Source organism: Gopherus flavomarginatus, chromosome 12 (genome assembly GCF_025201925.1).
Source record: "Gopherus flavomarginatus isolate rGopFla2 chromosome 12, rGopFla2.mat.asm, whole genome shotgun sequence".
NCBI lineage: Eukaryota > Metazoa > Chordata > Testudines > Testudinidae > Gopherus > Gopherus flavomarginatus.
In genome coordinates, this window is record NC_066628.1 from 38307919 (window position 1) to 38333968 (window position 26050).

Genomic DNA, 26050 nt, shown 5'->3' on the forward strand with positions numbered 1-26050 from the left:
TAACCCATGGAGCCAAATCCTGCTTCTGTTAGGTCTGGTAACACTCCCCAATGGGGGACCCCACCCCCAGAATGCCCAAGTCTCTGACCCAGCAGGATCTTGCAGGCTGAACTTCCTCACTCCTCCCAGTTCCAGGGCTGGATCCCTCTCCACGCTGCATGGCCAGCCCTCCGTGGGCTGGGATCAGGATGAGGAGCTGCCCAGCCAGGAGCATCTTCCCTTGTAGAGGCTGATCTAAAGCAGGGGGAGCTGGGACCAGCCTTCATCTGGGTGCCTTAGAAAGATGAAGCTAGACAAATAGCCCATGCATGGCTATGGTTAAACTGAGTGTTGCTGGAAAGGAGAGTGAGTCCCCGGAGCACCATAAACCAGAACATCGTGGGCAAGATTCTATCCCCCACCTCTGGGAGTCAGTGTAGTAACAACCAAGGTGTGAATTTGGGGGGCTAGGATTGTGCAACCTCACCCAGCAGAGATGCTGGCAAAAGCCCACCCAGCAGAATCAAACCTCCTGGGGTGCATGTGTTGAATAGCAGCCCCAACACCCCCTACAACAGCTGTGCAGTGAACAAACCCTAAGTCACGGGGCTAAAAGGGTGGATTGGCTTTCGCAGCTTCTGGTTGCCTCGTGCACAGGTGCTGGAACTAGGGGTGTTGCTGCAACCTCTGGCTTGAAGTTGTTTTCATCATATACAGCAGAGGTTCTCAAACTTTTTTTTTCCACAGACCACTTGAAAATTGCTGAGGGTCTCGGCAGACCCCTTATTGATCTTTCCAAATGTTGTTTGTACTGTTAGCTAACTATTGTAAAGCTCTTTGGATAAAAGCACTATATTAAAAAAAAATAAAGTTTTTTTGTTCTACAAAGAAAAGCCCACAACTCATATCAATATCAGTAGTCTTACCTTTCTAATGTGATGGATGTGCTCTCTCTCCCCCACCACTGCTCTCCCTGAGCTGGGGCTGGGAAGGCGGAGGGTCTATCCCTGGCAGCCACAGCCCTGGAAAGTCAACTCTTTCTCTGGCCACCACATTCCTGCACATCCCAAATCCCCCCCCGCCCTCTTTTCACCCCACTTCCCCCTCCCACCTACCCCCTATTCCCCCAAGGGTGCCACCTCACCTTACATGTGCATCTTCTCCAGAGTCCAGGCACCTAATTAGTGGAGCCACACCTGCACGGCTCCACTAATTAGGTGGGTGGCCCTTCATTCTCTCATGTGCAGCCACCTTAGAGGAAACGATCCGCGTGGGGCGCTCTAGACATTTCGCTGTCCCAAGCACGGTGGCATGCCGCGGGGGGGGACTCTGCTGGTGGCCGGTCCCGCGGCTCCGGTGGACCTCCCGTAGGCGTGCCTGCGGAGGGTCCACTGGTCCTGCGGCTTCTGACGAGCGGACCCTCCACAGGCACACCTGCAGGAGGTCCACCGGAGCCGCAGGACCAGCGGACCCTCCGCAGGCATGTTGCCGAAGGCTGCCTGGCTGCCGCCGTCCTGGCGAATGGCAGAGTGCCTCCTGCGGCAAGCTGCCCCAAGCAGGCACTTGGCATGCTGGGGCCTGGAGCAGCCCCTGGATCCGCGGACCACTGGAATAGAGCTCATGGACCACTGGCAGTCCATGGACTACAGTTTGAGAACCTCTGCTATACAGGATTCAAGTTTCTCAGCACCCCCACTATACACGAGGTCAGGGCTGCTGGAACAATTTGTATCTGCTCCTCTCTCCATTGCGGGACCCCGATGCCTGCTCACCTCCCTGGCTCTGGGGGCAGAGTGTGGACACGGGCAAGCCGGGTCTGAGCCCTGGGACTCCTGCCAGCCTTGGGTATCCATCCAGGGCTCCCAGGGATGTGCGGGGAAGGGAGAGACACGAGGTGATGCGGGATCTGGCGCCACGCGGAGGTGGGATGCACCCGTGTACGTGCCCTGCTGTTCCGGGCGGAGGACAGACAGACTGGGAAGGGAAGGAAAAATCCCCCAAGAGCAGCAGGGAGCGAGCCGCTCGTGGAGCGGGCCGGGGACAGCGACTCCCGCAGCTGGTCTGTGTCCCTCTCCAGAAGCGATGGCGGCTGCGGAGGATGCTCTTGGCACGTGGGGCAGGAAGAGCAAAGCAGGCTGTCGGGCTGGGGGGACCACAAAGGGCAGCTGCCCCCCTCCATCGCCCCAGGTCAGGCGCCCCTTCCCCCCGCAATGCCCGTGCAGACCAGGCACACGGTGCTGAGGGTATTTTCCCCTCTTCCCACACTGCACCTGGGCAAAAATGTCTTCCTTGGTCTCCTTGCCCAAACTGGGCGCTGGGTGAGCACGTGGGTGGGGGACTGGTCAAGCTGCGTGTGCCGGGCGCAGCCCTATCGCTCTGGATTAGCTTCTGCAGTGATGAGTAAAAGCCCTTCCGAGCAGTAGCCAGGTGACAGGGATGCTCTTTCCTATTATGTGTCAGGAATTTAGCTACGACGACCGCGTGGCCTAATGGATAAGGCGTCTGACTTCGGATCAGAAGATTGAGGGTTCGAGTCCCTTCGTGGTCGATCGGCTTTTTTTCTTTCTCAGAGGTATGTCCTTCCTTTGCAGAACCAGTCCTGCCCATGCAAAATTAGCTGCCCAAGGAGCTTTAATACACCCAACCGATCTCAGAGGCGCCACTAGAAAGTCATGCCAAATTCGTTGACATAAACCGAAGGCTAATCCCAGTGAAGTTTTATAGAGGGTCCTAGCTTGACATACAGAGCCCAAGAGAACAAATAACACACTATCGTCCTCTGTAAACCACAGATCAGGACTTGCTGATTTCTTCCTTTTTCCCTCTGAAGTTGTTAAAGGATGGACAAGCATTAGTTAGCACCCGTTATGGCAAGAAAGGAGACATCAGCTTTAGTTATAATGAAGGAAGATGGTGGGGTGGAGAGAGGGCCCCCCACTGAGACAGGGGACTGCAAGTATGGGAAACCTGAGAAGTCTGGGACAGTTGCCTATGAAAACTACATGACTTCTAGTTCTGTGCATGTGTTGCAGACACATAAAAGTTCATCACTGAAGATGAAGGGCTGGCAGTGCATTTAGGTAGATCCATCTAGTCCCAAATCTCTGCCTTGGGAAAGTCCTACAGGGGTAGCCATCTGGCCTGTTTAATTTCTTTATCACAGCGCCTCAGAGTGTAATGTCTTCATCCCTAAGGAGTATTAATTATCATAGAAAAATATGAACCACACGCTGTTGTGCATTTTTATGGGTCCTCAATAGAGAGCTGAACTTTCACTGTAGCTTGACTATACCAACATGATCCCACTTCAAAAAACTATTTGGAGATCAAATGAGGACCAGGCCAACCTCTGTCAGCCCCAACAAGTAAAAAATGAATGCATCTGTTGGGTCAGGGAAGGCAAAGTATGTATCAACACTGAGGTGTGTTTCAATGCTGTTTAAAAAAAACCAGACCACCTGGGCACTCTGATTTTAGGGATATTTCCATTTATCAGTCCCAGACACTGATTTCCTAATGGACACACAGATTTCTATGTCCCACTTAATAGAATAAAGCACTAAAGATCATGTGAGTCTTGAAGCTCTTACAGCACAATTGCTGCCCTCTGAGTGACATTAGCTTACGGAATAAGGGTTGGGCTTTCAGACGTGGTGCTGGATGAGGGATAGTGGGTCAAGAAAGGACTATGTAAACTGGAAATTGGCTTGTGTGTCTTGTCTGTAAAAATCCTTGGACATGTAAATAGCAGGGTGAAGCAGAGTGTTGTGAGGGAATTGTTAACTTCAGGTTCCCTCCCCATAATCCCCAACAAGACACTTTAAGAAGTAAAAACGAAAGGCCACAAAAATGGACCTGTAAAATAAAAACTAGATGAAGCCAGTGGGGCTGACAATGAAGAATAGATGACAGAAGAAGACAGGAAAACGTAATTTTTTGTAGGAGGCCAGAAACTGGGGCTGGATGGCAGGAGGATCACTCAATAACTGCCCTGTTCTGTTCATTCCCTCAGAAGCATCTGGCACTAGCCACTGATGGAAGACAGGATACTGGGTTAAATAGACCATTGGTCTGATCCAGTGTGGTCATTCGCTTGTTCTTAGGATAAGCAAAAATGTATTAAGTTGTCACTATTTATGCATGATAATGTTTTAATTAGGGGGTTCAGAGTACATAGGTGCACAGATGAGGTAACTTGGTAAACTGAGTCTGTGCAAAATTATGAGACACGGAATTAAAATATAGGTGATGGACAATAGAAGAGTAAAGAAGACCAGAGATTTGAAGAGTTGCCATGTCCCCAGGAGAATTAACTTGTTCAACGATCTTTCTTGCCTGACATGCTTTTGCATGTATTCCTATGTTGTCACAGGTGACAACAGCATGTTCTTAAGCCATACAAAATAAAGGCTAAAATAAACTGTTTAAGCCTAAATTGAAATGGATCTTGTTTTTCACCCAACAGCCCCAATCTTTAGGGTAGGGTTGGAAGGACTGGGTCTGCTGAGGCCCCAAAAGTCTGTGTGCAAGTTCTGATCTGAGACTGTCATGGACTTGTGTCCAAGGAAGAGACTTCTTTTTGTGGGGTGTGAAAGGACTGCTTCCATGCAACACCTTTCCCAAAGCACCCCACATTTCTGGAAGTTCAGTTGGTATGACATTATACCCCATATTTTTCATAGTAATATTATGATATGAGTATGTAGGGTGACCAGATGTCCCGATTTTATAGGGACAGTCCTGATTTTTGGGTCTTTTTCTTATGTAGGCTCCTATTGCCCCCCATCCCCTGTCCTGACTTTTCATACTTGCTGTCTGGTCACCCTATGAGTATGGCATAATCATGATGTATTTCATGCAAGATAAGCTATGTGAGATATAATTGAAAAAGTTATGATTTACTGAATATGTTGATCCTATTTGTATGCTTGGATCATTTTTGTATCTGAAGTTAGGAATATTGACTGTGTATATATATTTCATGCAGTTATTCCTGGGCAACACTCACTAGGCAAAAAGCGCTCAGTCTAAATGACTGGCTGGCAAGGGCCCATGCAAGTTAGGTGTCCCATCAGGGGAACACTTGGCTATGAATGGACTGTGGAAGACACTCATCTACATCTAATGGGCTTTCCTGTAAACATTCTAACTAAAGTATGGGTAATAGCCTCTGCTATGACTAAGCGAAGCAGCCATGGGCGTGTGACTTGCCCACGTGACTCTACAGGAACATGTGATCAGGTCACCTGGTGCTGGACTCCATCTTGGGATGTCAGTGCTTTTCCATAGGCCGGCATGGGACCCAAGCTTGGAGACAAAGGGGTCCCATCCTATGCAAAAGCTATTTAAGTCAGGGGAGTGACATAATCATGATTCCTCTCTGACTCCCTACCCAAAGAGACTTCTGGAAACACCTGAGAAACAAAGACTGGACTGGGGGGAAATGCTGGACCCAGGCTAGAGGGATTTTTAGCCTGTGAAAGGAACTCTTGGGTTTTTTAAGCTCTAAGCAAGCGGAGACTGCCTGCATCATCATTTAGGATGAGAATTTGCTACTGGTGTCCAATTTCATTAGTATAGTAAGCTTAGTTTGTGTATTTTGTTTGTTTGCTAGGTAATCTGCTTTGATCTGTTAGGTTTTAATGATTATCAGGGATAGCAATCTTTTATAGTTAGTAAACTTATTTTTGCTTTGTCTAAAACCAGTGTGTGGGAGTCATAACTTGGGCCAGAAAGCTGTTGCATAGCCTCCTCCACATTGAGGGAGGTGGCAAATTGCATAAGTTTACACTGTACAGATCTCTGTGCAGTGCAAGGTGGTATAATTTTGGGTTTACACTCCAGAGGGGGGTGCATGCCTTAGGAACTGGGAGATGCCTTACCTGTGCCATCCCAGGCAGGAGCTGGTTAAGGAACCTGTGTGTAGGTAACTACAGTTGAGTGTGTCCCTACTTGTATTTGTGCTGGAGTCTGGAGGAGTGGGGGGGCTTGGCAGGCTAGTCACAGCAGTACAGTGTATAGGGAGCCCAGGCTGGTGGGTCAAGGGGGCTCAGTAGTACCCCAGTTCCAGGTGGCACCCCAGGGGAATCTGTGACAATTGGCTCTATAAAGATCATTAAAACTGATGGTGTTGAGGAACTTCCTGTTTTGTTTTAATTGTTTTCAATGTAAAGCAGAGGTGCACGTCTCTTGTTTGTTTCTTCTCCATTTAACTTCAGTGTCTGGACAGAAATTTCCCTCCTAACCAAAGTCGACCTGCTGCTGGCACAATTGCAATCCAGTACCAGCCTCCCCTCTGCAACTGGATTTTGTTTGCTGGACTTGTGTCAACCAAACAGATTGTAGATACAATTTATCAAGGTGCCTCCTCCCACTCTTCATGCTTCTGATTCTTTTCTACATAGGAGAGTTTATGGTATTGCTGGGATTTTCCTCCTCCCCACCCATTCTGACTTTAAAATGGTCACAGATGTATGAGTGAAAGCATAACTCAACAGATTAAAAAAAATCTCATATGGAAGGAGCTTTCATTTAAAAGCTTGCTTTGTTACTTCTCTCGTTGTTTTTGTGACATTGGCAGACCAGATGTCAGCTCATGCCAAGGCCCCTAACCCTCACTGAACACTGGTATGTGCATAGCTGGAAACCAGGTGGGCTAACCTGTGTGTTAGTATTGGTAAAATAGATATTAGAGTTATAAGAATATGTTTAGCGTTTGAAGTTCTTGTAGGGTTCTGCACATATTAATCTTGCTTAACATCAGTACCCCATGTTATAAGGTTATATTAAGTGTCTGCGTTGTAAACCTCTGGAGCTATTTAATGCTTCTTCCCTGTTTCAGTTACTGGCTTTCTTTCAGAAGGTGTTAGGTCCTACACACAAGAAGGCCCATTGAAACCAAATGATCCATTGTGAAACATCAAAAAACAGACTTTGTGCTGGTGGAGAAGCAATTAACACCTATGAACAGGAGATGTGCACAAGGCCTCGTCCCATCAGTTTGAATAAAAATCCCTGGAAAGAAGGAACTGTATCCATTTGCTGATTGGACTTCCTGGAGAGGGCAGGACTTCAATCAAAGCATAAGCAAGAGATCCCTGGCTGTTTAGCTTGTGTTTGCCCCAGGGGCAAACACAGGAATTGAAATGTGACAACTTTTGGAGAGGTATGTTCTGTGCCCCTGCCGTGGCAACAGGAATGAAGGAGCTCTGGGCCTTTGCAGATTACTGGGGGGACAAGGCCTGCCCCACCCTTGTGCACACCCCTGGCTAAAGGATCTATAGAGCTTGCATATTACAGCAGTTTTTTGACACCTTTTGGAACCCAAAACTAGCTAGTGTGTGTGTGTATGTTTACCTGCTTTATCTTGTAAATAACTCATTTCTTTTTCCTAGTTAATACATCTTTAGTTAGTTTATGAAAGAACTGGGGTACCATTGAACTCCCCCCCGACCTACCAGCCTGGGTTTCCACTCACACAGTACTTCTGTCAAGCCCCCTCCCAAACTCCAATACACACACACGTATGGACACACAGCTGTAGTTACATACACACAGGTTCTTTAACAAGCTCCTGCATAGGAAGGCACAGCTAAGGCACTACCCTGTTCCTAAGGCACATCCCCTGCCTCTGGAGTGGAAACCCACAATTATACCATCTTGCACTGCACAGCAAACTGGACAGTGTAAGCTCCTGAAATTCACCCTCTCCCTCAATGTGGAGAGAGAAATGCCACAGCTTTCTGCCCCAAGTTATGACTCCCACACACCAGTTTTAGATAAAGCAAAAATAAGTTTATTAACTACAAAAGATAACTTTTAAGTGATTATAAGGAATAGCAATCAGATCAAAGCAGATTACCTAGCAAATAAGCAAAACACACAAACTAAGCTTAATATACTACATAGGTCAGATGTGAATGGCAAATTCTCACCCTAAATGACGATGACGCAAGCAGTCTGCAGATCCTTAAGGCACAAGCTGTGCTGGCTTGCAGCTTAGAAACCCCAGATGTTTCATTCACAGGCTAAAAATCCCTCTAGTCTGGGTCCAAGACTTCCCCCCAATTCAATCCTTGTTCCTCAGTGTTTTCAAGAGTCTCTTTGGGTGGGGAATCAATGAAGAACCACAATGATGTCCCTCCCAGCCTTAAATAACTTTTGCATAGGGCGGGAACCCTTTGTCCAGTTGGTGGTGCTGCCTGGCTAAGGCAGGCTGGTTCCTACCTTCTTCTGAAACCATACTGTGCCCTGGAAGCGGCCAGCAGCAGGTCCGGCTCCTAGGCAGGGGGGCCGCAGGCTCTGTGCGCTGCCCTCGCCCTGAGTACAGACTGTGCACTCCAGTTTCCGGCCAATGGGAGCTGGGGTGGGGGTGGTGCCTGGAGGCAAAACCATTGCAGAGCTGCTTGCATGCCTCCAACTAGGAGCCGGACCGGCTGCTGGCCGCTTTCGGGGTGCTGTGCAGTCCGCAGTGCCAGGAGAGGCAGGAAGCCTGCCTTAGCACCCCAGCTGTGCTGCTGACTGGGAGCTGCCTGAGGTAAGCCTGCACCCCAATCCCCAGCCCTGAGTCCCACCCCTAAACCTGAAGCTCCTTCACCCAAAACCCCTCATCCCTGGCCCCAGCCCAGAGCCTGCACCCCCAGCCCAGAGCCCTGACTCCCTCCTGCACCTCACCGCCCTGCCCTAGCCCTAGCCCAGAGCTCCCTCCCACACCCTGAAGCCCTCATTCCAAGCCCCACCCCGCAGCCCTCACCCCCGCACTCCACATCTCTGCCCCAGCCCTGAGACCCTCCAAACGCCTCATCCCCAGCTCCATTGTGTCATGGGGATCAATAATTTTCTTCAACTGCGTTGCCAGAAAAAAAGTTTGAAAACCACTGATTTAGACGGAAAGCCTTTTGCCTAGTGGGCATTGCCCAGGGATAACTACATGAAATACAGATACAGTCAATATTCCCAACTTCAGATACAAAAATGACACATGCATACAAATAGGCTAAGCATATTCAGTAAATCATAACCTTTCCAAAGACACCTTACATGATGTATCTTGCATAAAATACATTATGATTGTCATAATCATATCATAATAATATATTGGTGAAGAATAGGGGGTGCAATGTCACAATGATAGGATTGGCTACAAGTATTGTCTTAGGTGAGAGATCTAGGGTGAACTTGACCTAGGGTGAGTGACTTGTTCTTTGAGGCTGGGAGTCACCCGACTATGGTTGGGTGTAGGGTGTTGGGTGTGTAAGGGCCCATCTATCACAGGGGTTCTCAAACTTCATGGCATCACAACCCCCTCCTGACTACAAAAAAATATTACATGACCTGAAGAGGAGGGACTGAAACCTGAGCCTGCCCTAGCTCTGCTGCCCTGGGCAGGGTTGCCAAAGCCCGAGCCCCATGGCCCCTGGGAGGGGGGCAAAGTTGAAGTATTTTATCAACTACAATTGGTTAATACCATAGTTAAAACATCCCTGATTGGTTAATAATTAAATCACAGTGTTTTAATATCATGTGCTGCACAGAGCCACTTGCAGCTCAAGAACCACTGGCTGAGTAGCCGTGTGTTAATGCCTTCCAGCATTACAACACCTCCATTTTATCTCTGCCCTTCTTCCCAATAGAACTGACCATGTTGATACCGTGAATGACTTATCTCCCAGACAGAAAGAAAAAGAATGGGGGCAGGGAGGGAGAAGAGTGGAGTTGGGAATGGGGACACGCACACAGCCCCTAACAAAGGGGAAGGGAGAATGGTGGACCTTGGTATGGGGAGAGGGGGCACACAGAACCCCCTAGCATGGAGGAAAGATGTGGCATGCAAACCCCACTCGAGGCAGGAAAGAGTTAATGGGGTACTGGAGATGCAATCAACCTGCTCTGCAACAGCAGGGAGGTATTAAAGAGGAGAGGCGAGCACAGCTCTGTTGCTAAGAGGCAGGCTGGGTGAGCAGGTGTAGGGTGGGTGCTCATGATGGCTGGGCCTAGGGAGGCTATTGGTGCTCAGGTATCCTGGAGGAAAGGGAAGAGTTGGTTTCTTTATGCTTGTGGTCTGGTGAGTGGGTACCCTGGAAGGGGTAGAGCTGTCAGAGGCCCAGCGGGAGCATGGAGCAGCGGAGGACCCATTAAGTTGGAGTGGCGGCTGTGCTGCTTGATGCTGTGAGGGGGATGTTCTGGTAAGTCTGTGCTAATCCAGGTGGGAATGGGGGTTGGAGAGGCAGACAGAGCACCTGGCATGGGGGGAGAATGGGGGACATGGGAGTGGGTGGAGGGGGGAGATGGAGGATTCTGGTGAGGTGTTGAGAAGGGGGTGCACACAGAGCCCCTCTCAGGGGGACCCTAGGAGGGGGTAGTAATAGGGGCACACACAGCTATAGGGAGCAGGCTCACAAACAGCCCCTGGTGGTAGTAGAAGATTGAAGGACCCTGATATGGGGGAGGGGGTACACACACAATCCCTGCAAGGAGGGAATTGGGGGACTTGCAGGAAGTCCCTGAAATAGAAGATGATGGGAGGGTGGCACACAGGGTTTGTTGGGGGAATGGAGGGATACATCAGGGACTGTGTGTGCAATGATCTCCGCTACAGAAGCTATAAAGTGTGTGACCACTGACCCTTTCCCCCATAATAAATTTTGTGTGTGTCCATCCGTGGTGCTCAGCCTTTACATGAAGAAATGTTTGCTTTAAAAGTGAGAAGGGATACAACCTTCAAAAATCACGTGCAGTGCCTTGAGAGAGTTGCAAGTAAAGTCCTCATGGCTGGATCTCCAATTTCCCTGAATGAGGTGGATAGTGATTTAGTTCTACTGAAAGACTATTACTTAATATGAAAGAAATGTCAATAAAATGGAACATATAAAATAAATAGAGGATAACTTATCCCTGTAGGACAGATCAGATCACTCACTGACTACATCTACTACATCTTGGTCTGCAATAAATAAAAAGTATTCTGTTATCCTTTCCAAAATTGTTAGTTTTTCAAATTGTTTTATTTATTGTTCCTGGAAACAAAAAATAGGCTAGATGATGCGTTAAATATATTTCAATTAAAATAGGCTCTAACTAAAAGGATAATATATAGCGATTTGAAACACTTTTTTTACAATTATGAAAGCAAGGCTTCACCTTAGAGGTGAGACTTGAACTCCTAATTTCTAGGTTAGGAAGCTAGTGCCTGTATTAGGCCGCTAGAACTGGGCAAAAAGGAGTTTGCATCATTTGCCACTTGATTTCTCATATTGCTCTGAAGTAGAGTTGCATGAAGATTTTTGTTCCTTCAAGTCCCGTTTCTGCCTCTTGCTGAAACTAAGCCCTGTTCGTTCCCTCCTACTGCAAGCAGCTTTTTATCTTCTGCTTTTTCCAGATGCATCTGCAAGAGTCCTCACTCAATTCATTTTAGCACCAAGCAACTGGTTTCATACCAGAGTGCCAGTGACTCAGGAGCTAGACAGCATATCTCTTTCCCACACCTAGCTCACAAGAACAATATCCCAGTGCTTTTCTTATTTGGACACTTTCACTACAGAAAGTGAATCACCTGAGAGTAACACGCTCCTTTCTCTGTGAGCGTTTAACTCTGGGTGGGTATTTGGACACAAGCCCTTTTGATTATACACAGCGCGGCTGGGCATGATCACTTGTGTGCCTAGGTATATAGCACATCTGTGTATGCATTCTTTGTCCTGAAGCTTTATTTTTCATCACACCCACATCTGGTGGCAAAATCATCAAAGGATAAATTGTGGGTAATTTTCACATTACTTCCTTATGCATGCATTTGTAGCACCTCTTGTTTTTCTGGCTTATCTTCCTCCTGACCTTTCTATAGAGATGCTTGGCTGACACCATGCACTTGTCAAAAATGCATAGGGTTAAATTAGAGCTATAATAGTAGGACCTATTTCTCATGCATATGGATCAATTCTGAATGGGTTGAGGAGGGCAGGATCGTTTTGTCTGTGTTGCAGTCTGGGAGCTAAGCTCTGCTTTCCCTACTCTTGTGGGGAAGCTGCTTTCTCAGCCTGGCACTGAGGGGCCCAAGTGTGTGCAACTACGTCTTGGCAAATCACTCTTCAAAACAATCTCCGTGACCTTTCCTCTAGACAGTCTCTTTAACACACTTCTCCTTATTTTCCCATTGAACACTTTGATCTTTTCCCGCTGGTTGGAAATTACCTTTATTAAAAGAAAATCGACCACGAAGGGACTCGAACCCTCAATCTTCTGATCCGAAGTCAGACGCCTTATCCATTAGGCCACGCGGTCACATTAGAGGAAGTAAAAACAACTATCTTAGCCAGCAGTTAGTTGTGGCCTTTAAGGCTCGTTGGAGGTACAGGCTATAAGAACAATGCGATGCTAGTTACAGTTACCCCTGTGCTGCGAAGGAAGCTCACGATACCGTTTGCATCTCTTCCGCATTTGTACTGGGTCTGGGAATATTCTCATCTGAGCCTCTTAAAAATGTTGTGGCCAAATTAATTAAACCCAGAAGCTGTTTTTCCAGTTTTATTTCTTGTTCTAGGCAAACTCTCGTTTTCTTTCAAATATTATTTCAGTTCCTGTAGCTTTTCTAATCAAACTATCGATTTGCATCCTAGCGTAGGCTGCTCGCGGTTGTTGTCGGCATTGAAGGACTCATTTCCCTGGTGTAACTGTAAAAGCGGCTGTTCAGGGTTGTGACAGTCACCTGACTCATTAGTGAGATCACACTAATAAGCTGCTGTATAAAAATGTTGTCATTGCCCCTGATGAGGTGTGACAAAATTACCTTTGAAGGAAGGGGAAGCAATGAAAAGTGAATTCGAACATTGTTACATGAGTCTATAACTGGCTGTTGCTTTCAACAGAGCCGCCTTTATGTTTTTTGGCTTGGAGGTTTAGAGGGGCACATGGTAAGTAAGAGATATTGTACCCCTGAGCGCTAAGCTGGTAACTAACGCGGGATTCGAACGCTTGACTTGCTGCTCTACACTGGGACGCTCTTTCCTCCAGGCCACGGGCTCACAGCGACGCGTTCTTCCGCCCTGTGGTAACTAGTATGTCACGCGAAGCGCTGTAGCTGTGTTTGTGGGCGGGAGGGCAGCCCCGTGCCCCCAGGGCCCAGCAGCGGCTCTTTACCGACCTCCCCCTGGGTTTGCAAGGGGACGTCACGCTAGTTTTGGCAGGAGTTTGACGTGAGGGTGACATCATCCCTCAGGGGCTCGTTCCTCCTCTCCGCTGTCTGCGTTGGGCGGACAAGGCGGGGGGGGTCCCTGCAAGGGACCGGGGGGGGAGGCAGAAGCATTTCGGCAGTTTTACTAACTAGTGTGAGGGAGGGCAGTCCGCGACGTTGGCGATTTCCTTACACACACCCCCCCCACACACACAGAGTTACTGATTTCAGGAGGCGCTGCGGGATGGGAAGCGCCAGAGGAGATTAGGCTGGAGGCTGTTGTAGGGCTTTATGGAAGAGAAATCCCAATTATTTGCAGTGGAAAATATGAAATAGGAGAAATAAAATTCAGCCACCACAGAGTTAAGGAACAGTGTGAGTACATTATTATTACAAAGCCCCAGTGGCCTAATGGATAAGGCACTGGCCTCCTAAGCCAGGGATTGTGGGTTCGAGTCCCATCTGGGGTGAAGCATTTTTCCTCCTCGTTTTTAAAAGTAAACTGTATCTCCATCTCTAGGCTACATTACTGGCTACAAATTTAAACAGCACAGCGTTGTCCTCTTTGGTGCGTGCTCTCCAGTTTTCTCAACAGATAAAAGGTAAACCAACAAGGGACTCTGGATCTGTGTAATCAGTTCTTGGCTGACTGGCCTTTTCCAGCACAGCTTTGGTGCTGGGCACAGAAGGACGAAGGACCCTGAGCCCTTGAGTCAACAATCGCTTCTAAGGGACCAGAAGCAGGGAATTTCCTTTTGAAGGGGATGGGCCAACTGCCTCTGGAGAATAGCAGTTTGGGCCTGGCTAGTGACCATGGCAGTCTCAGTGCTATTCCACCAATGCCCCTCGCTGCGACTTTCTAGTAGATCAGCTGCCTATTTAGCTGGTCCCAACCCCTGCACTGGGAGCAAAACGTGTCTAAAGCAGTGGTTCTCAAACTTTTATACTGGGGACCCCTTTCACATAGCAAGCCTGAGTGCGATCCGCCATATAAATTAAAAACACTTTAAAACATATTTAACACCATTATAAATGCTGGAGGCAAAGCAGGGTTTCAGGTGGAGGCTGACAGCTTGCAAACTCTCTCCCCCCAATAAAGTCACCGCTGCCTGAGGGGTCACAACCCCCAGTTTGAGGACCCCTGGTCTGAGAGAGACCAGTTCCTTGCACTAGCTCCTTGCCATGTCTGAGCTCAGGGCGCCATCGTGTGGCTTTTTGATTCACTCAAGGAGTTTTGTGAAAACTTTATTTCCTCCTATTGATTTTTCCTTTTCTGTTTTACCCAGACAGGTTCACTGGGTGCTATTCAAATGTGTCCTGTTTTCCATTAACCATAAAAGCAGCAACTAAGTCATGCCTCTAACAGAGTTGAAGACATATTCCTTATACACCCACAAAGCACTTTAATGGCCATTGAATCAATTTAGTGTGGACATCCTTTACAACTGAAACGAACATGTTCTCCCAGCAAGCCTCAGCGTTTTTTTTTCTTAATTAATTGTTTATTTAGAGTAGACTCTGATAGAGCCCACAATATGCTAGGGGTTTCCGTATTCATAAGCAAATGTAGTTCCCTTGCTTTGAAGAGTTTATACCCTCAGGGCGGAGGGTGGGGAGTTACCACAAGGGGGGGCCTCAGGCTGGAGGGGGGGGGGCGCTGCCGTGGGGGGGCACGCTTCAGGGTAGGAGCGAGGGGAGCACAAGGTAGAAGTTTAACCTAGGGCACGAAACATCCTTGCACCGGCCCTGGTTGGGCTACAAAAAAATCATGAGTTTGTCTTTAAAGCAATATGCTTCAAAAAGCCCCTTGAGTGCCTTTTCATTGGTTTCTGGGTTCTGAGCCTTTAGTTTACCCTTGCATCATCTTTTCCAGCTTCCCCCCGCCCCCCCAGTCATGAGGGCTATACATTTTTTGTATTTAACAAAAGCTGAAATTCTGATGTAATCACTAGTTTGCAGGAGATGGGATTTTAAAACACCAAATGTCACTAGACTTGTGATAAAATCACAAGAGCTGGCACCATTTATGCCTTTATATAAGCTTATAACACTTTATTCTCTGTCATTTTTCATTCAAGGGAGACAAACATGCCCATTATGATCTTCTAACCCAGAGATATTCACTGTCAGCTGGTAATTATGTTTGCTTTTCTTTAATGAGACAAAACTTAAGTCACCCTTCTTTGCTTGAAAAGTTCATCAACATGCAAAAGTGTCAGTGAGAGATATGTGGCTTTATGTTAACGGAGTGAGCTATATAATAGCGCCTCTGACTTCAGATCACAAAAGTGAGGGTTCACGTTCTTTTTGTACTGCAGCAGTTTGGTAAAATGTTAAACTTCCCGCAGCTCCCATTGGCTGGGAACAGTGAACCGTGGGAACAGGGAGCTGAGGGGCTCCATACCTGTGAATGCTCCAGGTAAACAAAACAACAATGTATTAGATATTCAATTCAATGATTCCACAGAATTTATAATCATCAAATTTTGGTTCATAAGCTGACCCCTGCTCTTTGATGTGTCCCTTTTTTACCAAAAATATTTGGCTTATGAATGAGTATATATATTCTATAGAAGCAAGGATCGCTCTCACACATGAATACAGAAGGGCCTACAATAGGGGCAGGAGGAACTAAAAAAAAAAAATAATTATGTCCAAAGAAAGCCTAAGCATTTGGCTCTCTTTTAGAACATGGAAAACTTCTGAGACAAATATTCTACTGCAAATATTGTTACTGAAAACCCACTTTACTAAATACACGAAAGCAGATGTTAAAACACATTTTATTTTTACATGTTTTAAGCAAAGACTTTTTTAAAGACAGTTTATAATTTTGAGTATCCTCTTCAGTTTCCAGGCCAATATGTTTAAAATTAGGATATCCAGGCAATTTTTTGTTGTCTTCAATCAAAGTCTACCCTCCTGCTTTGTTTTATAGTTGAATGAATTTTTTTCTGTCGCAGTCGTTCACGATTCATTTTTTGCACCCTAAGAACAGAGAAAAAGTGCCTTAAACAGCCTAGCCCTAGAAACATTTAAAAACAACTATTATTCCACACTTGTCTTACGATAACACACACCACATGTTACTAGGTGCTGTCCATGCATGCAAGGAGGCAATCCCTGCCCTTTGGATGTTGTAATCTAAGTAAATTGCTGAACTACAATGAATTATTCATGCTAAGGTAGGAGTAGAAAAATCTCATGTTTCGGAGTGTAAGTTGATCATCACAGAGGCCAGGAAGGAATTCCAGCCTTTCTCAACCCAAAACAACATTACACAGTTGGCCATAGGGATCTTTCACCTTCCTTTACAGCAGTGATTCTGAACCTGTGGGCTGCTTCTAGGGCTAGGCTTGTGGCCCAGTCAGCACACAGCTGCTGCCCATTGACATCCTCAGTGCTATACAAATAGGATATATACTGTGTGGATGTGGCCCATATAACACATAGAAAGCTGCATGTGTGGCCTGCCGCAATGGTAAATAGGTTGAGAACCACTGCTCTAGTCACTTGTAGAATGTGGATACCAGATTTGATGGACCAGTGGCCTGATCAGGTATAAAAAAAATTATTACAGTGGCTAGCACAGAATAAAGTTGCATTAAAACACTCCAGGTCCAGAAGTGATACAACAGTGCAAGTTACTTTGAATGGTGTAGCTAGAGCAGCCCTGCCTGATCCATTGGCTCCCTGTTGCAGCTCTGCTACAGTCCCTCCTAGCATCACGATAGCCCTGCCCAGGGACGGCTATCTTTGAACCACCTGCAAATTCCAATTGGATTGGGTAACTGGATTCTGTCTGGATAACCCAAATCTAGTTGAAGTGGAGCCCTGTTTTTGTTTTATACCTGGCTATGAGGAGCTGGGAGTTCTCCTTTGATACCACACTGGATTTCTGAGTGGCCTCCTTAATCATGTTTCTGATTTTTTCCAAGCAGTCTGCCAGATTCTTCATTTGGTAGCGACTCACTTCAGAGTTTATGATCAGCTCGCCAGATTTATTTATTTTATTCTTGTGCTGGGGAGGAAAAGAGGTAAAATATTTGACCACGAACACTGTCACAAACGTATCTTTTCCTGGCATAGAAACTGTGACAGATATGGCAATTTTCCAAAAAATCTTTGAGAAATCTTTTGAATTAAGTTTAAATAGCTTTGAAATCCATTGTATTATAAATACAAAATGTATGTATTATTGTGGGATTGTAACTTCTTTAGGGGGCAGATGTGGCCAACATCAGCCCCCGGGAAGTGTTATGAGCTTCAAAGGACTATTTTAAACAATGTGCCAGACAAAAAGGAACTTCTGGGACATAGTTAAGTGGGTTTCCTAGGAAATTATGGTGCAGAGAGGAATGCAAATTCCAACGTCTGGACCCAACCTTTTGAAGTGGAGCCCTAAGGAAAGAACCATAATCTGATGCATTACCTATGCATGGTCCCTGAAGATCACAAAATATTAGGGTTGGAAGGGACCTCAGGAGGTCATCTAGTTCAACTCCCTGCTCAAAGCAGGACCAATCCCCAGACAGATTTTTACCTCAATTCCCTAAACGACCCCCTCAAGGAGTGAACTCACAACCCTGGGTTTAGCAGGCCAATGCTCAAACCACTGTATAAAGGAAAGGCTAACCCATGCATGTGTCCTAGGTCTGAACTAACTGTTATAAATTTGTAACCGCAGAAAACCCCCTTGGAGGTTTGAAGGTCTGATCACCTGCCAGAGCCCCTGTTGAAGCTGGAAGTGATCTCTGATAAGCTTAGCAGCATGGGTGTAGGTTTTGTTGCTCTACTTCCACAGTTTTTAATGTTTTCTTTGCAATGCTTTCATAAACATGCTGGCCTGGAAAGGACTGTTTGGTGATTTATAACTGTGGACAATTATGCTGTTTATAGCCTCTGAGGAGAAAGCAAAGCAGGCCTGCTTAGGCAGTCTGACTTGCTGGGCAAATCATAATGTAGGTAGGGAATCGCGCAGCCCAGAAAAACTGAGGCCCGGAGAGAGAAAGATGCAGGTCTCCACCCAAAGATGGAGATGATAGCTGAGGAGCTGCAAGCCTAGACTGGGTGCCCAAGCCCATGCTCGTGAGTAGGAAATGCCATCAACTGTGACAGAAGGCTGTAAAGTTAAACAAAATGGTTGGAAGGGGGAGGAAAAGTTTGACAGTTACCATCACTGCTATTTTCTGCCTCACATCTTCTGCAATCCAATCAGCTGATGCCAAATGGAATCTAATTTCTGCCTTACTATTCACTGTGAGTGAAAGAAAGAAGGGAATGTTTAATTCATCTCATGCAATTCACATTCAAAAGCAGCTGGTGATTAGATTGCCAGGTTGATTCTAATTTGAGTGCGCAGCAGGATCACAGCAGTTTCCTCTTTTTTTACATCCTTTTTCTGCTCTTCTTGGTGCCACGATTAAAGAAAAACTCTACCTAGCTGTTTATATGGACTTAATCATACTATCTGATCACCAGGGCATTATCAAATAGAATCTAACTGCTACTTCCAATTACAAAGACTAAATTACTTAATACTTATTTTAAAAAAGTTTTATCCTGATATTTACCTTTTTTAAAAAAAGTTTCCCACCATATGTTGTTTGTAATACCTTAGTTAACTGGAAGTTGGTGTGTTTTTTTTAATCTGTTTTTAAAAATTCTGATTACTTTCTGCATGTTTCTCAGTCAGTTTCACTTTCAGGTTCTCATGCATTGCAGTGTTGCACAGTTCAAGTTGCAAACACTGCAGAGACCTGTTATTGTTTAAACAAAATTATTTCTATTGGAATAAAAATAAAATTATTAAACATTTCTCCTGGTCTTAAGTTTTGCGATGACTTCTTTTTACAACTCAAATTTTGGGTTAAGCTTGGCAGGCCTAAATGTCCCTTTGAATGTCTTAACTATGTTGCTCATTTTTCATTAATCAGAAGGTCAAGCTCAAATTTGATTAAGATATTTAAAAAGCATTGGCAATCCAAGTTTTCAAGTTGTTGTACAGTCTATATATTTTTAAATCCACAGAATATTTTTTGTACCTTTATTAACATTCTGGCCTCCGGGTCCACTGCTCCGGCAATAGGATATGGACAGACAATCTAAGAAGACGAACACAGAAGTACTTAATCCCACAGCCAGATCTACAACTAATCACAGAGTAAGAAACAGAGAAAAGAAATGATCTAAATCAGTGTCTCTCAACCTTTCCAAGCTACTGTCCCCTTGCAAGAGTCTGATTTGTCTTGTGTCCAGTTTCACCTCACTTAAACTACTTGCTTATAAGATCAGACATAAAAACACAAGCGTCACAGCACACTACTACTGAAAAATTGCCGACTCCCATTTTTACTATATAATTATAAAATAAATCAATTGGAATATAAATATTGTACTTACATTTCAGGGTATAATATATAGAGCAGTATAAACAAATCCTTGTCCGTATAAAATTTTAGCTTCTACTGACTTCATTAGACCTTTGTAAAACTAGGCAAATATCTAGATGAGTTGATGTACCCCAGAAGACCTCTGCGCACCCCCAAGGGTATGCACACCCCTGGTTGAGACCCACTTAAATGACGTGGGGATGGGGGAGAGAATGCAAGTTGAAAGTTGAGATGGCCAACTCAGAATCCACATTGACTAGCTCTGGTAGAGTTAAGACAGCTCCTCAAGTGGAAAGGTAGCTACAACAGATACGATCCTCTGAGGTATTTGATATTTCTATGTCTAAACCCACTGTTTTGTTACAAGGAAACGTGCTTACAGATTATCTAATCAGGGCTTGATCCAAACCCTACTGAAGTCAGTGCAATGACTACTAGTGGAGCGGGTTTTGGACCAGTACTTTACTGCTTTAATCCCCAAAATGAGAGTTAAAGAATTCCACCTTATCCCGCCCCCCCAAATACTTTTCTTGCTCAGGTTCAGAAAGGCTTTAACCATTACAGGCAAGATTTTCAGTCTCGTTGCTTTATATTAAATACTGATCTGCCTTATCCAAGTCATTCTAAATTTTAATTGCCCTTCTGCATTACATTTCCTCCACCTATCCCATTTTCTATCATCAAATATCATAATCATCATATAGACTCTCTTCCAGCTCTTAGAGTGCACAGAACGAATTCAGAATTAATTCAGTTTCTTGTCAGGTTCCTCCACCCTCTTCTTCCAGTCATCAACACATCTTGTGCACAAAACTGATTCTGTGATCAATTCCTTATGTTTATGGGTAACATTTCAAAGCTAATGGAAGCTGTAGAAATTAATACTTTGCTAATGACTTACTACTTTGCTTTTTGTTGTTTCTGTGCAGGTAACTGAAATCCTTTAGATTATTTTGATTGATTTACTGGCAATAAAACCCCATTGAAAGCAACTTGCACAAAGAAAAGGCATTTGTCTTATACACTAGACTTACCCATAGGAATATCAGGAGAGGTCTGTCTTGTCCCATCCTATAAAATACACACATACAATGAAGCAACTGCCATTTGATGCTACGGAAGGCATTTTTGCAACAAAGTCAGTCTCCAGAGCAGTTTAGAAGAAAAAATAATTACAGAAACTATTGCTACATAACTACTCTCTCTTTCAGAAAATGACATGTTCAAAATAGCCTTGTGAAAACATCCCTGTAATCAGTTTTATATCATGGACCTAGACCTTTTCTTTTATCTGGTGTATGCATCTGAGAGTGGGTTGCTGCAGTGGCCTGGTTTATAATTCTCATTTTTGCACCTTTCACCTGTGGTGTCCATGTTGGGTATTTTCCTCTTTCCCTTGTATAAGAAAAAACATGAGCTAATCTGTTTACAATCCTGCTCTACACGCTCTTTCCACACAAGCTGTTTTTATTGTCTATTTTAGGCATTTGTAATATGCCATCCAGACATTCCATACATGTTGTACTAGTACAGCCTTACCTTACCTCCTTACTGCTCTCCCTTTTTCCATAATTACGCTACATGTCACTTGGTGGTTTTCAACTTCCCACGGGAGATTGACATCTCTGCCATGACAGACATCACAACCAAGGATGCTGTTACTCTTTTTATCTTAGGCCTTGTCTATATTACCACTTTACAGTACTGCAACTTTCTTGCTGAGGGGTGTGAAAAAACACCCCCCTGAGGGCTGCAATTTTCGGCACTGTAAAATGGCAGTGCAGACAGTGCTCCCAGCGCTGGTAGCTACTGCTCTCGTGGAAGTGGGGTTTTTATACCTGGTGCCATGTTAAAGCGCTGAAGACATACCCTTGGAGTCTCCTAGTTTTTGTTGTTGAGGTTCTGCTCCCTGTAAAGCCCAGCACCCAGGACAGAAACAGGTCCTCAAAGTAACTTCTATGGCCAAGAGACATCACATGAGGCTCTGTTGCAAGGCTGTTTCTCTAGCACAGGATAATGTCATGGGGCAAGGGATCACAGGGAGGATTCTGAAACCACCCCACAGGCATGACATACCCACTAAAGGGGGGTTTGTTTTGAATGAAACAAGATGCAACAACAGATGCATATAACTTCCTAGCACCTATTATTTGCTACCCCTAGGCTCCCCCATTGCACTCAAGCCACGCCCATCATCTTCTATTACTATTAGGCCCCGCCCACTGCAGTATGCCCGCCCCTCTGTCCCCACCCACTTCTATCAGGTCCCACCCATTGCACTCAAGCCACGCCCCCTGCCTTGACCCCCCCCACGCACTTGGGTGCCCTCCGCCGCGTCGCTTCTGTTCTGCTCCGGATAGAGCCTGTCCAGGGCGTATTCGCTCCGGAACTCGGAGCTGGGGGCGGCGCCGGCGGCGGCTCGGTGTAGGATGCCTCGGGGGGTCCGGGCGGGGAGCAGCGCCGGCCTCGCCCGGCAAAGGCCCCGCAACACGGCCGCCGCCATCTTGGTTCCCTGCGTGCACTCCCCTTAGGTGTCCGCCGCCTGGCCGGGAAACAGCGACTGCGCTGCGGGGGTTCCGGGGCAAGTTCCCTCGGCCCGTGCTGCTGTGAGTGCAGGCGGGGCTGCGGACACCAGGGGCGCCCATGCCGCGTGGGGCCTGCAGGATGACGTGGCGTGGGCCCAGCACTCCCAAGAGGCCTGGTTGCGCAGGGCTGTCCCGCTCTGACCCCCCCCCCAAATAGCCAAGCCCCTGCCCCACGCCTCCCCACCTTCCCCAACACAGAGGGTTGCAGCATCACTCGCTCAAATTTGGCCCTGTTGTGTCCTATCCGCTTCTCCCAGCCCCAGTCGGGGAGGCTGGGCCAAACCTGAGCAACACCGTGCCCCAGGACCAGTTTGCAAAGCGCACAGGTCCAGCTGGGCCAATGGGGCAGGAGTCACCACGGAGGGGTGAGTGCAGGCTGCCTTGCTCTGCAACCACCCTTGCCCCCCAGTTTCCCACTCCTTGGGGACAGGACCCAACCCTGCAGCCTCTCTCTCCCCAGAGGCAGACATGGCCTACTACCCTACTGGGGACAGGAGGCCCCATCTTGCTTTAACCACTGGAATTGGGAGGGATGTGGAATGGGGGTGAGGTTGCATGGTCAAGCAGAGGTGTCCTAGATTCCAAGGCTAGAAGGGATCCTTGTGATTATCTAGGTCAGAGGTCATCAAACTGGGGGTCATGAGCTTATTACATGGGGAGTCATGAGCTGCCAACCTCCATCCTGGAGTTCCAAACTCTGCTTCTCCACCAGCATTTATAATAGTGTTAAATATAAAAAAATGTTATTAATTTATAAGGGGGAGGGGGTTACACTCAGAGGCTTGCTGTGTGAATGGAGGTCACCAGTACAAAAGTTTGAGAGCCACTGATCTAGGGTGACCGTTTAACACAGACCAGAGAATGTTCCCTAATTTCCTTTGGGGAGTGGAGTGACACGTGGTAGTGTGTGGCTCTGATAATGCGTATTGTGGGGTGCGCAAATGTCTTGGCTTTGTGTGCAGATGTTACCTGGCCCTGTGTCATAAACAAAGTGTTAAAGGTTAATGTCCCTTATACCTATAAAGGGTTACAAGCAGGAAACTGGACACCTGACCAGAAGACCAATCAGAAGACAAGATACTTTTAAATTCGGGTGGAGGGAAGTTTGGGTGTGAGTTCTTTGTTCTTCTCTTGGAGGGTCTGAGAGAGACCAGACATTACTACAGGCTCTCTAAGTTTCTTTTCATATAGTAAGTAAAACAGGCGGTTTAGGCTTTTTAATTGTTTTACACTATTTGCATTTGTGGATCTGGCTGGTTAACTTTTATATGTGTAGTTGCTGGGAATATTTTGATTTGTATTAGTGTTGGTGGGAAAGTCTCTTTCTGGTGTCTGTAAGCTATAAGACCCTGTAATATTTACATCTTGAAGTTACTGAGATAATTCTTTACTTTTTCCTTTCTTTTATTAAAAGATTTCTTTTTAGAGGACCTGATTGATTGTTTTTTCTCTGTTTCCCTTGTTTTATCCCAGGGGATTGGGATAACTCACCAGGACGGGTGGGGAGACGGGAGGGGGAAAGATAAAATCTCTCTCTGTTTTCCTTGAATCTGTTTGCTTCTTTGTGGAAGGGAAGGGAGATGCTTCTCTGTATGGTGATTTAAGAGGTTAGATCAGTATCTCAGGATAGCCCAGGGAGGGAAGTTCTGAAAGGGGGAAGGTGCGGGAATGGTTTATTTCTCCTTCTTTTAAGAACCCAAGGGGTCTGGTTCTTGGGGTCCCCAGGGAAGGTTGGGGAGGTCAGAGTGCCCCAAAACACTATATTTTTGGGTGGTGGTAGCCTATCAGATCTAAGCTGGTAATTAAGCTTAGGGAAATTCATGCTAGTATCTCATTCCTGGACTCTAAGGTTCGGATTTGATAAAGAATGCTATGACACTCTGTATTGTGCATTGATCAGTACTTCTGTTTTGGCAATGCCAAGTGTTCAAAAATCACGAGTACGCATCTCCCCCTCTCAAATCATAGGATTGATTTAAAAATCATGAGATTGAAGATAACAGCATTTTGAATTCTTTATTTGCATTCCGGCTTCTGCATGGTTAGGGTTCATGTGTTCAAGCTTCTCTCTGCAATCATGATGACGAGAAACTTTTTAAAAAATGAAAGCTGAGATTCTGGTGTATTTCCATGATGCCAGGCTCTAGGGCCTTAACAGAACATCAAGTATATTAAGTCTTGCATAAAATCATGAGAGTTGGTAACATTGGTATTTTATAGTAAATCCCCCAGGCCCAACAGCATATGCTAATGTTACTACAGTATCTTGGGCCAATTCCTATAAAATCCCGGAGTATTTTCTTTTTGTAAGAATGAAAGGGTGCATATCACAAGTCGTTATCTGTCTCCACCCCCTCTTTAATGATTACATATAGTAATGATGAAGTGTTTTCTGGGCACCTGGACTTCTCCAATAGACCAGAGATAAGGCCTAGTCTTGTGAGATTCTAAGAGCCTTATGCAAAGTGCTGAGCACCCTCCATTTCCCTTGAAATAGGAACTTTACTACTTGACAGAGACAGGCAGGAGTCACTGCTTCTGGCAGTAGGGTAATGGGCAAAGTGGGGACAGTACTGCCAGAGCCTCTTACGGTTTTGGCAGGAGTAGAAATGGTATTAGAGATAAAGAAGTCAAAATATTTGAAATGTTGGCGTGGCGGGAGGCTACTCTGCACGTGTAGGGGTTGTATAACAGGGATCTGAGCTTGGGTCTCTGGTAATCGCTGCTGAGGCAGCATGCTCACCTCCTTGGGAAAGGAGTTAAATGTTTTATGTCCTGCTACGGCTGATGCTAAGCAGTGCTAATGGGCCATGGAGGGCACTGTGTTTTAATCTGATCTGTATAGTACCATGGCAACGCAGTTGTTTGGGAAGGGAGACCCTGGGGACATCTGCTCTGATAATTGAATGCTTTAAAAAAAAGAGTCAGTCATCAGAGCCAAGTCATGCCATCTGGTGACCTTAATTTCAAGCAACAAGCAGGTAAATGTTTTATGATTTGTAGCCGAAGGGATGGAGAAGAAATAGCGGTAGCAGGAGGACTCATTTTGCCAACTGTTGTTAAACCTGTCAGCATTATTGTCTCACTGGCTGTACATGGCAAGAGGACATTAGAACGAAGGTGACTGAAGTGACCCAACTGAACCCAAACTTTGAAGACACCTTTCCTCTTTTTCCACCTTGTGTCAGTTGAGAGCTCTGCCACAAGAACCCTGTGTGAAGCAGAGACGATATTGGGTTACAACCAGCACCCTTTCACCTTTCTCTTGTTTAGGGGAACGGTATGGATGAGAGATGTGCATGTAGAGATGGTTTGGATAAGACTTGACTTTGATGTAACTTAAACAGAATCAGGCTTTTAAGGCTTAATGAAGCATGGAGAATTAAAACTACCAATGTTGGGGCTTGTTTTTAAAGCAGGTTCATTCCATCTGGTGACATATGTTATTGTGGAGCAAGGGCTGTACAAAACCATCCCATAATTTGTGATGGTGAGGTGATGTGCCTAAGGATGTATTCACACCTTGCACAGTGATCCTGGCAGATTTCACAAGCCAGTTGGGCTGGGCCAGGTCCATACTTGGATGGGAAACTTCCATAGAAACCATAGGTGCTACAAGAAATGATGCAGGTGACTCTGTAGATGGCATTCTTCTCTCTGAGGTCTCAGTTCTGAAAAGCAATTAAGCTTTGCTTAAGGAAATCCATTCCTATTCCTGATTGCGGAGGCTTTTCAGATTTGGGACTTGAATTGGAACCAACTTATTGTCCCAGAGTGGTGCCAATGGAGCTGGGCTGGGTGTAAGTGCTGTCTTTCAAACACAAAGTAAAACTGAGTTTTCGACCATGTGGTCATTAAAGATTCTCTCACGCCTATTCTGATGAACCTAGGTTTTCTGGCCAAATTCTGATCCTGTTGCTCTAAAT

The 26050-nt window shown here is 45.9% G+C and overlaps 1 protein-coding gene and 3 non-coding genes across 5 annotated transcripts; 2 read left to right on the top strand and 2 right to left on the bottom strand.

Annotated features, from left to right (window-relative positions):
• Positions 1-2454: 2454 nt before the first annotated feature.
• On the top strand, positions 2455-2527 carry TRNAR-UCG (transfer RNA arginine (anticodon UCG)). Its single transcript has one exon. It is a non-coding gene; the product is annotated as a tRNA-Arg (tRNA).
• Positions 2528-12185: 9658 nt separating this feature from the next.
• On the bottom strand, positions 12186-12258 carry TRNAR-UCG (transfer RNA arginine (anticodon UCG)). Its single transcript has one exon. It is a non-coding gene; the product is annotated as a tRNA-Arg (tRNA).
• Positions 12259-13544: 1286 nt separating this feature from the next.
• On the top strand, positions 13545-13617 carry TRNAR-CCU (transfer RNA arginine (anticodon CCU)). The gene has a single exon. It is a non-coding gene; the product is annotated as a tRNA-Arg (tRNA).
• A 2296-nt stretch (positions 13618-15913) lies between these two features.
• MRPL58 (mitochondrial ribosomal protein L58) lies at positions 15914-22070 on the bottom strand. Of its 2 annotated transcripts, none has more exons than XM_050919114.1 (6): positions 21857-22070; positions 20574-20610; positions 19192-19293; positions 18322-18404; positions 16999-17168; positions 15914-16135 (listed from the first exon to the last, which is right to left on the bottom strand). In XM_050919114.1, exons 1-6 carry the CDS (start codon positions 22040-22042, stop codon positions 16051-16053), a joined length of 663 nt encoding a protein of 220 aa, XP_050775071.1. In that variant the 5' UTR covers positions 22043-22070; the 3' UTR covers positions 15914-16050. The 2 variants fall into 2 exon arrangements, with proteins under 2 accessions (XP_050775071.1, XP_050775072.1); XM_050919115.1 differs by having other exon boundaries at positions 19192-19251; positions 21857-22069.
• Between the last annotated feature and the right edge of the window lie 3980 nt (positions 22071-26050).